Genomic DNA, 17,246 nt, shown 5'->3' on the forward strand with positions numbered 1-17,246 from the left:
TTTAGTTCTTCCAGATCTTTTCCCTTGTTAATACTCTCTTGTCATCTGGTACCTCTATAATTCCAGGAATAAAAAAGAAAGGATGGATTTGGGATTTGAATTTTGAAGTGACATGGCAGCTTTTTTTTTTTTTCTTTTCTTTTTCTTTTTACAGCCCACAAAGAGCAGAGTACTTGTTTAGCCGTGTTGCAAATCAGACAGGTAGAAAAGATGCCTTTTTATTTAACTTCGAAGTTTATGACATGACTTCCAATACTTAATTCTCTCATGCATTTAGAGTCCAGGTTCAGAAAAACACTTCAGGCATGAATTGCATTTCATCCCTATTCAACAGAGTATGCAAGCCCGTGCTTAGTTTGACAGATGAATGCGTATCAGGCTGCTTCCTATGAGACTGAAAAATATGTTGACTTTTTTTACTTATTTGGCTTAAACACATCCAGAGCTGGAGAGAACTAACTTAGAGCAGCTCTTGCTCCTCTCTGTGTAGGTGTTTTGTTTTTGTTTTGTTTTTTGTTTATAATCATTATCAGTGATGATACCAGAATACAACAGATACTGGCATTTGCTGTTCAAGGTCAGCATATACCAGAGCCATCTGCCTAACAGGATAGGAAGCACTAACTTCAACAATAACAGCATGAAAGAGAAGGGTGAAAGGAATATGGATTTTCTCCCCTTTGCATGGTGGGGAAAGTAGTCTGTTTTCTGTGGTACTGGAGGGTTCAGGCCCTTGGCTAGAGCTCTGATGCTGTTCATAAGGAACTTGAGGTGCTCCTAAATCTGGTCAAACTAAGGTAGCAGGGATACACTGATAAAGTAAAACAAGGAAAATGATTCCCTTGAACCTCATTGTAGACATCAAAGGAGTAAAAAGAGCATTTTTTCCCTGTTTTAACCACTTTTAAGTAAACTGTAAAGATAATTGAGAGCACCCAGCATCATCCTGCTTAAAAGCTGCCTTTTTTTCCCCCCCCATCTGTAAGTTACCTGTGCTTGGCTGAATCTGAATTCAAATATCTTGACAAGTTAAAATTAGGCCATTAAGCCTAGAGTGCTTATTGTGAATGTTATCTCAGATCTGAGCAGCAAGTTCTTAAAGTAATTCTTGTTTTGTTTTTCCACTCTTCCCAGATTTGTGAAAGAAAAAAGGCCGACCATTTCTCCTAACTTCAACTTTCTGGGCCAGCTTTTGGACTTTGAGAGAAAGATTAAGAACCCGAGTGGTCAGCCTGGACATATTAGTAAGCTGAAACTTTTGCATTTGGAAAAAAGCAGTGAGCATGTTCTGGTCTCAGAAGGTGGGCAGAGCAGCCTCCCCACCAATCAGCTCTGCATTACCTCTACCTCCGAGATTGTGGAGCAGAAGTCAACGGACTCCGGAAGCGTGCCAGGCACATGCTTGCCGTCTTTGGAAGACAGCCTGCTGGTACAGGGCATAAACAGACTTCACGTGTCCCTAGATAAGGTAGAAGACAGCAACCGGCTGAAGCGTTCCTTTTCTTTGGATATCAAATCTGTATCCTACTCGGCAAGTAGCAACTGTGTGACTGCATCCGTTCAGGGCTTTGCCTCCTCCGAAGACACTCTGGAGTACTACAAACATGCAACTGCTTTAGATGGTGGTAGCAAGTTGTGTCAGTTCTCCCCTGTCCAGGAGGTCTCAGAGCAGACCCCAGAAACCAGCCCTGATAAAGATGAAGCAAACCCTCCCAAGAAGCCCCAGAGCCCCTGGCAACTGGATAGCCAGAGCAAGCGGCAACACCTGGGGAGAGCCAGCAGTAGCACCACCGCACAGCGGTCACTGTTGTACCCCCTCCACCGGAGCGGGAGCGTGGAAGACAACTACCGAACAAACTTCCTGTTTGGTCTCTCCACTAGTCAGCAACATCTGGCAAAGTCTGCGGCTGGGCTGGGCCTTAAAGGTTGGCACTCGGACATCTTGGCTCCTCAAACATCTGCCACGTCCCTTACCAACAGCTGGTATTTTGCAGCTGAGTCCTCGCACTTCTACTCTGCCTCTGCCATCTATGGGAACAATGCGGCTTACTCTGCCTACAGCTGCAGTCAGCTGCCCACAGGCTGCGACCAAGCCTGTGCTGTCCGCAGGAGGCCAAAACAGGGTGATCGAGGTGACTCCAGGCGGAGCTGGCATGAGGAAAGCTCTTTTGAAAAACAGTTTAAGCGCAGAAGCTGCCAGATGGAGTTTGGGGAGAGCATCATGTCAGACAACAGATCCAGAGAGGAACTGGGGAAAGTAGGCAGTCAGTCAAGCTTTTCAGGCAGCATGGAAATCATTGAAGTGTCTTGAAGTAGCAGACTTGTGTGACTGTACCAGAATTGCTTCCCCCTCCAGGCTACTCCCCCAGTGTTTGAGTTCCCTGTAAATCTGAAAAGAACAAACTGTATACAAAAGTGTGTGTGTTGGCGGGGGAGGGAAATGCGGGGTTTCAGTGTGAATGCAGTGACTAGATTAGTACAGCAAAGAAATGACAAGTGAGCATCTGCATGAGGAGACCAAGCATACTGTTGGGTTTTTCTCCTCTCCTTTCCTGGAGAAGGGCAGAGCATTTCAAAAGTTTTCCCTGGCAGATGAAGCAATTATATGCAAAGGATTGCACATCCTTTCAGTGTTTTAAACGGGAAGCTGTCTTGGTATCAGACCATTACTCTGGTTCCACTGAGACATGCTTCTACTGATCAAAGCTAGTTTGATTCTCCCCTCCCCATGCCCCAAGTCCTCACCGGTGCACCTTAGCCCTGACACTGAGCCAGCCTCTGGAGGGAGACCTTTCTCCTGTAAGAAGGGAGACAGAGTGGTTCCAAAGGAAGTAGGGACTGGTTACAGCAAGGCTGGTCTGAAAATAGAGTTCAGACAAATGTAAATACTGGTGTAACTATTGTTCTAATGGATAGGCTTTAGATGATTTGCTAGAGAGCTGCTTCAGAGAAAAACCAGTACCTCAAAAATATAAAAAATAAACTTAGGGTTTTATGGCTGCCAGTTGCTGGTAGTCAGTTCATAAGCAATGTGAACAAGTAACAACTAGCCACATCTGATTTTTTTTTTTAAGCTGTCTACGCACAAGTGTTTCAGTTGGCTTAGCAGCAGTTTTTTTAAAGAAGACAAGTGAACCAGACTTATGACTATTATTTCCCCCAGACTTTTTAAACATAAAATAAGCAGGATTTGTATTTTTGATATTGGGTTATTAAGCTGGCTTCTGGGAGAGGGATAGCTATTTTGGCTTCTAAGCTGTAATGGAGTGGTTAATACCTAGGGCTATGTGCAAGAGATAAGTAGTTGGTCAAAATACTGCGGAATCCTTTTTTTGTCAATTGACAATTCAATAGATGAATTTTGAAGGCTTTTTTTTCCCCCATATTTTTTTTCTTCTTCTGAAATGAATAGTAGGGCTTGGTGGGATGAGCAGTAACATTAAGGAACTGCTCTTCATACACAATTCCAATCACATCCTAAAAGAGTGGGTGGGGATTTTTTTTGTTCTTTCCTCCTCAATATCTTCACCCAAACTGTGGGGACTCTTAGATGGATGCTCCCTATCATCAGGTTTGCTGACTTCATTTGAAAAAGAGAGGTCTCTTTTTTGTTGGATAATTAAACAGAAGGGGGACTCCGGAGCCCCCACTCATAATGTGTGAAAGAAACAGGGTTTGCAGGGAGACAGCCTGCTCACATCCAGCACTCACGGCTCCAGAGGGACTTCATTCAGGCTGTTGTCCTCTGTCCCCAGCTGGAGTCTCGGTGCCCCTGGGTGCTGTTGCATGGTTTGGCTGTGGGCGCTGCAAGCTGCGCCACTGCTGGCCCACGCACCTTTCTGGTCTGCACCAAGCCGGAGCATCTGCCAGCAGGGTTGTTTCACAGGAGATTAGGCACAACCTTTTCTGTGTGTTGTTTTTGATAGTGAACCAGCTGCTTCCCCTCCAGCTTGTGATTCTTGCAGTATATTGGCTGCTGCTTCTCAAATTGCTGTGTAATACTCTAAGAGGTTTACAGTAAGCAAGGAGTGGTACCAGAGGCACAAGCTGTGCGTGTGTTCTCCAGCTCTTCCCCAGGACCCTTCACACCATGCATATGGAGGGGTGGGGCTATAGGCTTCAGCATTTTGTCCAATTCCAGTGCAGGCAGCTGAAAATTATAAATCAAATGTAACATACTTACCCCTGGCCAACAGCTTTTAGAAGAAAATTTGTCAGTGGAGGTCACTGAAAGGTCAGCAGCTTTTTTTTTTTTTTTTTTTTTTTTACTGTAAGTTTAGCTAGTTTGTGACTCAAATCTCAGGTTTTACTATATTGAAAAGTGGAGAAGATTTTGTCATTGTTTTTTTGTTTTGTGGCTAGGATGTGACAATTTCCTACGATGGACTGCTTAAAATAGCACTGAAAGCTACAGCATTGATTAACTTGATGCTAAAGAGTGCAAGAGACACAGAGAGAGGCAGCAACAGGAGTAATTGAACCCAGAGGCTGTGTTCGTGACGCGTATGAAATGCCAGAAGAAAGGGTAGTCTGGACAAGGGATAGGTTGACACCACACTGTAAAGCATGTCAGGTCTTAGCTATTCATTAAACATATAGCTACTTGTTTGTGTTTACATACCAAGTGAAAGTGATTACATTACAACCATTTTCAGCATATATACACACTGTGTATGTGTGTATATACACATGTAAACCATTTAGCAGTGCTCCTCTCTCAGCCAGATTGCAGTTAAAGCCCATGTCTGTCTTTGATTTAAATTGGTTAATGGAGGGAAAACACATAAATAAACCCCTACAGGCAGAAACAGAATCTTCCTGGGTTTTGTGCTCATTCATGTGTGTGTTCTTCCCCCTTTGCGCTCTTGCATGCTCTCTCTCTCTCTCTATATATATATACACACACACACACACACACAAATGTGTATGTTTGGGTTTTGTTTAATCTCTTTTGGGGGAACTGAATTCTGGTCTTTGGGTTCCTCATGATTTCCAACATGCTGCAGTCACTGACTGAATTGAAGCTGGAGGCTTGGTATGCCAGGGGACAGGGCCCTGCGGAAGGAAGCCTTAAGCCCAGATTCCTGTGCAGGGTGGTACCCTGTTTCATTTCTGAACTAGTGTCCTGTACCTGAACAATGCTGGAAGTAGTTTTTAGACATTTGGAAAGCAAAGTGGAGGAGGGGAGGGGGAGAAACATGTACATGTTCAATATGAATATAATGTTCTTTGGTGTATGGCAAGCTGGTTAAATGGTTCAGAGAGATGCGAGTTCCTCATCTTGTTGGTCCTGAGCATTACCTGTATGTTATGATGAAATAAAATCAGACATGGTACCTGTTTATATAGAACAGCTGAGGAAAGGAGCCTGTTTGCCTCTGGCTGTGGAGTACATGTTACCTGGCTGCAGTATGACCTGCTTTCCAGAGGCCAGGACTAGCAGGTGGCTCATCCTTATGGTATGTTACCTTCTTCTGCAGATGTGTGCCTGCTTACAGGCAGCTTAGTTGGACTGCTGGTCACAAACAGCAGTGACTTACAGCACCTGTAACAGTTTCAGCCTCTCACCTATTCCCACCTCCCCTGCCCCTTCTGCCCCCTTGAATAGAAGTGGCTTTTTCTTTTTTTGCATTAACATTTTACAGTTTCTAGTACTATTGAATGTAACTGTACTGTTTCATAAAGTAGCAGTCCTCCAGTTCCCAAGTGCATAAACTGGCTTGTAAGACAGCTGTGCAAGTATTTCAAATTGCTTAACTTACCTGAGGTGAAACATATGTCTGTTTTGCCTCCCATACTTATTTGAACAAGCATTTAGTTGCACTGGTACTTGTTTTGACTGATGTTGCCTGTATGGAGCACTCAGAATGACTTCCTCATGCTGAGGGAGGGATATGCCCATAGTTACTTCTTCAGAGAATAGCTTTTACAGATGTAATATATGTTAAAGAATAAATCCTGAGGTTAGATCTTTGGATGGCAAAGCTTAGACCTACAGGTTTGTGTAATGGTATCTTCAAACTCAGATGCAGCAATAGAAGCCCTATTTTAAGGGAATCTTAAAGCATTAACCTAGAATGGGAAATGTATAATCTCCAGCTGCTGTAGAAGAGGCAGTACTGTCTGCTACTGCACAAGTAACAAGCTTCCTTTCTACAGCCAAGAAGTGCTAGCTATAAAATAAAAAGCTTGCATCCATTGCACAGTAAAACAAGAACCAAGTACAGTATCAGACCTAAATAGCTTATTACCCCCCAAAATACATTCATTTAACAACCTTCTAACAACACAGCTGCTCTAACTTCTTTCACCCTGCACCTAAGTCCAGTTCTCAATAGGTCAGACCAGCTCTTCTATGAAATCCTTGTTCCCTTTAAGGGTGTGGATTTTTTTTTTTTTTAAGCACCTATTGCCACCCTAGGCTTAGCTCTTCCTGCTCCCCTTGCCTGTTTTGCAGGACTCGCACTGTTCTTTCCACACTGGCCCCTCCATGGTCTCTTGCCACTGCCAGTAGACAGCTCTGTACAGAAACCATCCAAATCATCTCCAGTCAACATCTGGGGAGTGGTAAGTGGCTACTGAAATTGTCACATACTGTTCATCAGCATTTAATTTTCATTTCATTAACTGACATTAAGTGGGAAGGGGGCCTCAGGTCACCATGCTTTTAATACAACTGTCACAATTAAGTGCCTAAAGTGAAGTGGACTGAGAAGAGGGTAACTCTCCCCCAGCACACATCAAGGTAGCAGTTTTGAGGGGAGGGAGGGAAGGGAAGAGAAATGGAAGGTGGGAGTAAGAAAGAGTAGAAATGTGATAATTTATGAGCTGTTTTTACTAACTATGCACACAGCTGCTAGCTACTTCTTCCACTTTCACTCATGGCACAGGATTTACACTGATGGTTACCAGCATGTGGTGGTTTCAAAAGCCCAGAGCAGGGGCCTGGTGCTCCTCTTGGGGACAAAACTAGAATCCTAATAAGGCTGTTACTGCCTGGTTTTAGTTTGAAAATACAGAAATTCAAAGCAGCTCACTTACCTAGACGTTTTAATTAGATGGCCATACCCTGACTAAAACCAAGGTATCCTGTATTTGTTCTTAAAGCAAAATTTCCTTTTGAGATAAAAGTGGAGTTAGTTACTGTAGTATTATTATGATACTATACTATCTAAAAGTACTATTAAACATACAGAAACACAGTTGGGAATTTTGTTAGAAGAACCATGTTCATAATATATCAACTTAGACCAACAGCTGAGCTCTATCCCTTTGAACCAAGCCTATAGAGAACTATATGGCCCTCAGGCCCAAGTTGTTGCTCTAAGGCAAACTAAAGTGTTTCTGCAGCTAAGCCTTTGGTTATGCTGTGCTTTGAGAATATTAATGAGAGTCACTATAAATAGAAAAGGAAAAGGAGATGATAGTTCTAGCTTTCTGCAGTACCCCCTCTTCTGAGAAAGTGCTGCTTTTCTAGCATGTAAAATGCTGTAAAACAGGATTTGAGAGCTGTCCTGCTTGAAAGAAGTGCTCACTTTGAATTGCAGATTTCAGCTGCTGTTTACAAGGACCCACACAAACCTCCACTGCTGAACAAATCCAGTGTGATGTGTTAAGGGGAACCATGAGGCTGGGCCATCAGATCACTTTAAAAAATGAACCTTATGCATTTGCATCTCTTGTCAAGAAGCCCAGGTGCAGTGGGTGGAAGTGTCATTCACCTCTTTGCCTTCCTGATGCCAGAACAGCATTCTGCTGCAGCTATGGTCATTTATTTTTCTCTAAGCCAGGGATTTTCTGAATTTATTAGAATAACCTGTTACCTGCAGGAAACAGCTCCTACTATTCTACGATGTTTTCAAATGCCAAGCTGCTGTGAGCAAGTAGCAATCAATCAGCTCTGCTTACAGCAGTTGACCCCTGCTTGTTTTTTTTTTTTTTTTTTTTTGGGGGGGGGGGAAGAGGTAAGAAAAATGTTGCTATTGTCTTGCTGAAAGCTGGTTGTTAAGCCTTTACCAACCTCTGTGACTGTTGGACCTCCAGTGTTGCTGGGCCCCTTGGTATCTCATATGGCTTCCAGAGTATATCAAAATTAGAAGAACAGACTCAAATACTTATTGAATGCTACACTGGGAACCCTCCCATCCCTTCACTCCCCGGTAACTAGAGGGAAGATTACAGCATGAATCATATACGCTTTTTTATTAGTAGTAGTAAAACCAAAACAAATGACAATAAATATTTCAAGTCAGGTCTCCCTAAGCCACAAGAGAGCCTTAGCAGGGCATTACAGAGCAGACTCTGATGAGATAATTTGCCACCTTGCCCAGGAGGGAGTACTCAATGCTCACAAGGTGCTCTGCAAGCTACAGGGCAGCTAACGCCTGTCCACAATCAGCATCCCAAAACTGGGGCAAAGTCATTTTGCTAGGATATAGTTGCAAACTTGATGGTGAGGTACCAATAACTGATAGCTAAAATCCTCTCAAATCCATGCTGGTACAAGCAGCCATTCACATGCCCGAATAGGGAAGAGTCATGTTTTTACAGGATCTATAACCATCCTCATTTATTTCTGTGGTCTCATTACTGTCCTGCAGTAGGACATATGTTCATCATATTCTTTCATTACCTTCACAGTTCCCTTATGAGGTCAGTGTGCATTCTCCAGCTGTTAAAATACAAAGGCTTTAAAAGGACAAAACAGCTATTGATTTTCCTTAATTTTAGGCACCTGACACTGAGTTGCCCTTTGAGTGCTCCTCTCTCTCTCTCATGCCATAGGAGGATTAGCTCTAACACAGGTACCCACCTTTAGGTGCTCTGAGCACACCCATTAACACCTTAGACCTTTCCTTGGCTTTGGGAATCTGCAAGAACCCTCACTATCATCAGGTGAATTATTTTCTGCATTACCTAGTAATCAACAGGCTGTCCAGTATGAGCTTATGGAGTAGTTAAAATCAGACAGTCCTAACTGTGCCAGCTGAAAGCCAGCTAGCAAGAAGCAGAAAAGTACCACAGGCCAGCTGAAAAGAGTGTGAAGTTTGACCCAAAGTGCAAACCGCCCCATCCAGCAATGTGCAGAGGATCAGTGGGAGCAGACAAACAGCCAGCAGGGCAGGGGCCACATGAGACACCAGCAGCAGCTGAAGCAGCACCTTGGCGCCCAAGCTGCCCAGCTCTAGTTCTTGCTGCTACCTGGCTAATAGTTTTCATCATCGCAAGAAGAACTGCTAAAGTACCTGTTAGGACATGGTCCCCTTTTGAGAGGGAGAGAAAAATGAAAAAAAGACAATCAGTTATTAGAAAGAAAGAACCTTTTCCCAGCTCGTTTCTCCTTCTTGCAAGGTAGGGTTTTGGGTTTTTGTTTCATTTTTGTTTGTTTTACTGGAAAAGACAAAGTAGTTAAGCAACACTAATCCCAGAAGTTATTTACAAATGCTTCATAGACTTTTAACAGTATGGCAGGGTGGAGCCCATCACCTTCTCAGGTGGCTGACACAGCTCAACTACCAACAGAGTCCAATTAACACATCCCCACTTTAACATGATTGTATATCCTCACGTTCTCCCTCCTGTTCCAGAGGTTCAAGCAACACCAACCACATCTTTTCCCTACAGCTAACTGATTTTGCTGGCCATGTTTACTCTCTTCTCCCTCCCTCTTCCCCCCCATCAGACACTTGCCCCCTCTTTACCTCCAGGAGGCTACAAGCATAGGAAAGGTCAGCAGCCAACTGAACTGAAGTCCCACCCCACTGCTAGCAGGCCACTAGCATCACTGTGCACATCATTTATTTAAGCTGGACATCAGTGCCAACTAGAATTGGGACAGCATCCAAAAAAACCCAACATTTAGTTTCATGCCAGGACACACGTTTTCTTGCAGTCACAAAAAAAGGCAGCCCCAGAGGGACTGAAACAGGCCATCTCCAAGCACAAAGATGGATTCACTATAGCTGTGTACAAAGCAGGAAAGCTAAGATATGACCTCATAGACTTAAAAAAAAACATAATTAGAAGCTGACAGGGAGGAAACAAGCCAACCACTCGAAGTATCTATATGGTCTATAGAAATGACAGCAAGAAGTGGTGTGCTGTACATGAGGCATGAGCAAGGCTTTCAGAGGAACAACACACTTGGAGAAGAGCAATACCAGCCATTTAATGTTGGAGCTGTGGAACTTATAGCACATATGCAGTTGAAAGCAGAGCAAGTCTGCGAACAGGATAATAACCCATAAACCAAGCAGCACTGAATCACAAGGCTTGTAATCAAAATACACTCCCGCAGCTTGGGAATAGGAGGGAAGGTACAACAGTACCTCACGAAACCATGGGAACGCAGTCTGATTAAAAGAAGGGGGGCAGGGGGAGAGGCCTGGTTCATGCAATGTGAAAATGCATATTTCTACTCTTTCTGCATAGAAGCTTACAGGAGAGGAAAATATATTCTTAAATATTTAAATATATTGAATTCAAAATACATATATTCAAAAAAATCCTTTTTGTCCCCTTCACTGGATCTTCACAGAAATTAACCTGCAGCTAGGCTGGCACTTTAGCACCACGTTAATGCACTAAATTACAAAAAAAAAATCTGACAGCAAAGAAACAACCAAACCTCTTTCACCAGTGTAGGACACTGATCCAGTGTAGGGTGCAGCAAGCCCCAGAGGCAGCACAAAGGAGAAGAGCACAAGCAAAGAGCCACAGCGAGCACAAGAGCAGCTCAGGCCACTGGGAAACCACAGCCCCCAGGGAGTCACCTTGTTCTCCAGCCTTTCAGCACATTTCCTATTAGGAAGCTTCTTCTGCACTCCAGGCTGTGCACCAGCTTTTTTTTCCACGTCATAAACCAAAAAAGGGCAGAAATGTTTCTTTTCGGTGAACCCTACCAGGTCATTCTCTGTTCTTAGCAAGCTATCCTTCTGGGTAAAGGTAATGGATAGTGTGTTCATGAGTGAGACAACTGAGGCCTTCTCCAACAGTGTTTGCTTGGAAAAGGAAATCTACAGGCAGAAAGGTCATTCCACTCACATCACAAATCACCTGCTAGGCAGAGTGAAAGGGAGCCAAGCTACAGCTTCACCTTGAGCATCGCCTGCAGCCAAGACAAGGCCAAAAGCCGCACACAGAGCAAAGCGAATGCAGAGCAGCCAAGCAACAGAAACTGCAGCTCAGCAACACACACAAAGAAGTGACATCCCCTCAGCAAGCAGTCCAAAGACTTACAGGAAATAAAGCTAGTCACAAAGATTTAAATAAAACTGTAAACCATCATTTGAGAATGAATGAGAACTAGAGGGTGCATGACATTTTACAGAACACAGAGACTTTGTCTCATTTGCTGAGCAGAAGTAGGTGACATCTACCCATGCGCTTTGGAAGAGGCTGGCCTTCAAGTTTCAGCTCTGATATCTAGTTCAACTATTACATTTTTCACAGCTTAGCCTTGCTGTTCAGAAAGCTCTAGTTGGGAGGCCCAGAATCCAGAAGTTTAAAGGACAGTATTCAAAGGAATATGCACTTTTTCCCCCATTATCAGCCCAATGTCTAGGTGTTTCTTGGCAAATAAGGAAGGACCTGATTTGCAGCCCTAGCTCCTGCACATTTCAGATAGATAGGGTAGTACTATTCCCTTGCCCTCATTAGCACTGCAAGGAGCAATGCTTTGATCTGATACTTAATAGTACGAGGCCAAATGCCTTAGGCTTTACAGAAGAGAGCATCTGCAACCTAACCCCTGCCTCAAGATCCAATATCAGGATCTTCCCACTGGGATAAGCTTCCAGCACTGTGGGGTGTGGGGTATCTATTATCACATTTGACAGAGAGAGATGGCTGCATGTTGTATGTTCTAAATTTCCAGACAGCACTATCTGGAAGAAGAGGACAGAAATGCCTGCAGCAGCTATTTAAAGTTGCTGAATATTCTAGTGTGTCTGATGGCAAGGGGCAGAGAAGTATTCCATGATGGATAACAGGGAGCCTTACAGCATGGTCATACAGACTGCATTAATTTTGTCTCAAAGGCATAAAAAGCAGGTTTTCATGGGTTTTTTTAGCCTCATGTGAGCATGAGAACTGCTTACAAAACAAGTGTAAAATACTGCAGCCCACATGAGCAAGGATGGAAGTCTGATTCGCACAATGCTATATCCTGTACTACATACAGTATATGCATATGTATGTACAAACATAATCACAACTGCAGGGTGGAAAACAGTTGAGAACTAGGCCCATTCTGCTGCCCTTGCTAGAAAGTCTCCTGCTCTGGGCTTTGCTGTGTCTGAAGTACTCAGTTGTTCCTTCCCGGAAATCCTTCCAAAGGCTTCATTTCTAAGGGACTCTGTCCTCAATGTTCAGAGGGCCCCAAAATCCATTCACTGCTATGCTGCAAATACAAACCTAAGTGGGCTGCAGTCTGTGTTATAAAAATTCACTCTCAGATACCTGGCCTTCAGTAATGCAACAAAACAGAAGTGCCTGTTGCTTCCTGCCACCAGGCAGCAATTAATACTGTTAAAAACCTACAGTGCTGTTATTCCCAAATGCTAGGAGACAAGCTCTTGCTGAGCAAACACAAGTACTAAGAGGTATTCAAGCAAGTCATCTTTGGCAAGTCACCTAGCCTCGCGCCATCCTGCAAGACAGGTTGTCACTCTCAGCGACAGCCGTCCTCCCAGTTGGAGCTGCATGCTGGACCCAGGCCATGGCAGCATCTGCCTCATAAAGGAAAGCCCCCGTTCAGGCTCGTGGGCATGCTTCAGCCCCTTCACCAGCAGCAGCATCCTAGGATTAATGAAATAAATGAGAGCCTCCGCTTGACCTCGTGAGCCCAGGGGGTCCTCGCTTTTGGCTTCTTTCTGCCTTGGACAAGAGCTGCCACACAATGGCAACACAGGCCATTAAACACTTTATTTCTAGATCTGTAAATATTTTACAACAGTGTGTAAAATATCCCCCATTTTACACAGGGAGAAACCAAGGCTTAGGGAGGTGCTGCATTATTTTATATTATGATAATAGGCAGATTTTAATAAGCCAGTTCCTGGCTCCCATACTTCCACCTATAAAACGTACAGATTTCCAAGGCCAGGGGATCTCAGAAATATCTGCCAGCCATCTAATTGTCTAAACCCCAGTGGCACAGAAAGCATGCGAGAGGGCATGTCACACCCATAATCCCTTTGAATTTTTCTAGTCAAAAGATCAGATGAAAGAACCCCTCCTCTGCAAAATCTGATCTAGTTTGAGGAATGAAACAACTGTTTCAGCACAGGCGGTGGTAGTGGTAAAGGAGACAGCAGAGCACAAGGAGGGAGACAAAAGGAGTGGTAGGTTTCCTCCTCCAAGTGACGGAACAAGGGAGTTCCTGAATTCCCGGCTGCGTAGCTCTGGCAGCTGACACCACTCTTCCTCCGATGTCGTGGCGAGGAGTCAGGCAGCACGGCTGTCTGCGCCAAACATCTGGCCGGCAAGCGTGCTGGAAGCATGTCTGTGCCGAGCACTCGAGCATGGACAGTGAGGAAGGGGAGTCTGCTGGCTCAGCTAAGCCTTCAGCTCCCGCTCGGGTTTCATGCTGAAGGGCTCCAGCCGCTCGCTCTCTGGCAGCATGCTGTTCAGCCTCTCCATGAGGGGGATGGTCTGGTCGATGCCCATCTGGATGCGGCGCAGGATGGCAGACATCTCGTTGACCTTCTGGATCTGCTCTGCATACTTGGCATACCTCTTCTGGCGGTCCTGCATGAAGCTATACAGAGTTTCCACGGAGAGATCCATCTGTTTAAGAACAACAAACAGAGCGAGCCACATTAGGCCAACTGTTACCACAAGCCTTTCAGCATAGTATCTTTCCTAAAAGTTTTCATGAAGCATGCTAGCACCCTGCTGGAACTGCTCTGCTGGCCCATGACCAGTTGGTCATGAAACAGCATAATTCATAGTTTAACATAGAGGACATATGACCACCTAGTTCTACACCCATATATTGAGTATTGACCTACAAATTCTTTATTTACAGGGTTTAATGCCAACAGGCACTGCCAGGGATTTCCTTGTAAACCATAAGCGTATCCTCTAAGTTATCCAAACCCAGTGAAATTGTGGCCTCTCCCTAAACCTGTATATTTTCAGTGGAGATTGTTCATCTTAAAGCATTAAGTTCTACCTTACTTGCCAGGGCTAATTTCACTGACTTTGCCAGGTTACATGGCAACTAAGCTACTGGTGTTACTACCATCCTCATCTGGAAAATGCTTGCCTTGAGAGAATCACAATGCATTACTAGTGTCCCTAATTTCCCTGAATCCTAAAAATAAAAGTGTTATGAGTGACCCCAGGAGAAACATTAAGTAAATCAGTCATGCAATTAAACAGAGTAAGTACCAAAACACAGCCGGAGTGTTATTATAATTACAGGAACTGCAGTTCCTGCCATTCCTGCTATTCCTGCCATTGAGCTATGAAGGTAACTTCTGTAATTCACAGCCTAACTTTCTCTTCAGCTGTATCTGTAAACTCCAGGGATTCAGCTGATAGCTGTTAATACCACATCCAAAACAAGCTCAGTCACTATTGCTTAAACTGTTCTACACATTGGAAGATCTACCATCTATCTCTCATTCATAGTACTCGGTAATAGACCTATTCCAAACCCTCAAAAAAACCCACCTAAAACCCAAATACTACAGTTTGCTGTAGTTCTGCTCAGCAACCCTACTTTGTTGTGTTGGCTATTCAAGCCCTGGTATTTCAGAGTTGCAGGCACATGTCTGGCTCCCAGCACATGGTGCTGGTGAAGCAGGAGATTCCTTTCATGTCAGGCAGGATGAGACCTGGGAACCTGCTCTGCCTCCAGCAATAGCAGTCCCCTCACCTGGGACCCAGTACATGCCCAGGGAGGTGGCTGCCAAGGGAAGGGGAGAAGCTGGCACACATCATGTGGTTTTAGCCCACTGCCTCTTGTTTTCATCAGCACATTTCCAGACCTCTCCCATTCAATCATCACCAGGGGGAGGAGGTTCACAATGAAGCAGCCCCCCACCAGGTCCTTGGAAAATCAGTGCTGAGGACTCCTGGGCTACCTGGAAGCACAGGTTCAACCAATGTCACTGGTTTTAACTCAGTAATGGAGTCAACCCATTTGGTGGAGGAGAGCAACAGCACCCATCATGAGGGACACAAACTTATTAGCGCAATACCAAACAACAAACCATGCTGACCAGATGTGACTGTACACTTCTATACATAGTGCCTGTCGGCACATGTAATCATTACCCAGTACATAGTGGTTGTGGGTCTGTATTGGAGGAGGATTCTCTGGAAAAGGGGTGCAAGCCTTCAAGGGGCATCCCCCAGAGGAGGTAAGAGCCATCACACTGAGCGCTGAACCCTGCTGCTGCCGCCAGCAGGACAGCAACACCCGGAAAGAAATGGGGAAGCTGTGTTTGCTGACAAGCCTCCCTTTCAAGCCCCGGGGAAGGGGTCAATGCAAAAAGAGTCATGAAGAAAATATTTTATTGAGAAACTTAAGTTACAAACTTGCATTAGAAACAAATACACAAGCTTCCGCTAAACTGACATGGGGATTAGGAAGCGTTTTTTTCCATCACCTCCATCAGAGCTGGATACAGTATCAATTAACCTTTTATTTCTTCTAGACTGCTTTCTGTTCTTTCAAGCTGAAATCTTCCTTTTGGCCTCTACGCTTTCCTGTGAATTTCTCCCTCTACGCTTTCATGCGCAGGACAAAAAAAAAAACAGCAGAACAGGAAACTCCAAATAGAGTGGAAACAATTTAAGCCTACATAGCGGTTTCTATTAAAATCCTAGCTTAATAATTTAGTAGTTTGGCAGTAGCTCTGCAAATTGGAGTGTGTAAAAGCAGACCACCACCAGATCTGCACAGGATAGAAGCAAATTCAATCCAGTGCCTAAAAACATCCTACCTAATGAGAGACAGCGGCTGGAGTCCCTTCAAAAGTCAGCATGCCTCACTGAGCACAACAACATAGGGACCGAAGCAGAAACCTACCCTGGTTTTAAAGTTTTCCTCCACTGACATGTTTCTTCACATGGCCTCACATTTCTATGCAAGAGGCAAAGTTTGCATCTACCAAGCTCTGAAACAACAACAACTCCCCCCCCACCCTATTCTCTCAAGGTCAATCATATCAGTCTGTTGACTTTTAGGCTCCTTGCAAACACGCATGAACATGAGTAATGTGCACTTACGGAGGGGAACCCAGAGAAGTTGACCTGCAAAAGGAAAAAGAAATGCAGAGCAGTCTTCCAAGCTCTTGACTACTTCTGGACAAATTCACAATGGCTATAAAAAAGCTGCCTCGCAAAAAGGAGAAAGGGCGGAAGTGAGCATTTCCGATGGTTTCCCTATATCAAGCATTGAAGTTTGCCATGGACTCCATGGCAGGCAACTGCACAGCTAGCAACACTGCAAGTTGCGAGAAACACTGAAGTTGAGTAACTGTGAAGAAAGGCCAATTTTCACTCAGACCGAATTTGGCCTTTTTAAAAGGAAAAAAAAAAAGCAGCTATGTGTTAACTCCTGTATACAAGTGCCAATGCCTCTTTGCAGCTTTCCTTGAAGTAGACCTAAACACACACTTACCTCCTTCCTGCCTCCCCCCATCAAAGCGAGTTCCCTCCAGCACCAAACCTTGTGCTTTTACCTCTCCTGGCTCCCAGTCTGGTTTCTCTGACACTCAGACCAGGCCTTGAGTTGCAGGACTCAGGGGGTCAACCATATTTATCCACCACAGAGCCTAAAACCTGTCCTTCGGGAATCTGCAATGAACAGGGAATGCACATAAGAATCTAGCATGGGTGACACTGTTGTGGGTGTTTACTACAGGCCACCTGATCAGGAAGAGGAAGTTGATGAGGCCTTCTACAGACAGCTGGCAGTAGCCTCACGATCCCAGGCCCTGGTTCTCATGGGGGACTTCAACCACCCCGATATCTGCTGGAGAGACAACACAGCTAGGCACAAACAGTCCTGGAGGTTCCTGCAGAGCATTGGTGACAACTTCTTGACACAGGTGGTGGAGGAGCCAACAAGGAGAGGTGTGCTGCTGGACCTCGTACTAACAAACAAAGAAGGACTGGTGGAAGATGTGAAGGTCGGGGGCTGCCTTGGCTGCAGTGACCATGAGATGGTGGAGTTCAGTATCCTGCGAGGAGGCAGCAGGGCACCAAGTAGGATTGCAACCCTGGACTTC

The 17,246-nt window shown here is 44.6% G+C and overlaps 2 protein-coding genes across 2 annotated transcripts in view; one reads left to right on the top strand and one right to left on the bottom strand.

Annotated features, from left to right (window-relative positions):
- Nucleotides 1-5,351, top strand: part of DUSP16 (dual specificity phosphatase 16) — a 39,217-nt gene extending 33,866 nt beyond the window's left edge. Inside the window, exon 6 of the mRNA XM_013947475.2 lies at nt 1,135-5,351. Within this exon, the coding sequence (XP_013802929.1) occupies nt 1,135-2,311 (1,177 nt within the window). The 3' untranslated portion in view covers nt 2,312-5,351. The remainder of the gene's footprint in view (nt 1-1,134) is intronic.
- Nucleotides 5,352-8,183: 2,832 nt separating this feature from the next.
- BORCS5 (BLOC-1 related complex subunit 5) overlaps nt 8,184-17,246 on the bottom strand; it is an 80,755-nt gene continuing 71,692 nt past the window's right edge. The window contains exon 4 of the mRNA XM_067304789.1: nt 8,184-13,788. Coding sequence (XP_067160890.1) covers nt 13,558-13,788 — 231 coding nt within the window. The 3' untranslated portion in view covers nt 8,184-13,557. The remainder of the gene's footprint in view (nt 13,789-17,246) is intronic.

The sequence above is a fragment of the Apteryx mantelli genome, chromosome 1, assembly GCF_036417845.1.
Source record: "Apteryx mantelli isolate bAptMan1 chromosome 1, bAptMan1.hap1, whole genome shotgun sequence".
Lineage (NCBI taxonomy): Eukaryota > Metazoa > Chordata > Aves > Apterygiformes > Apterygidae > Apteryx > Apteryx mantelli.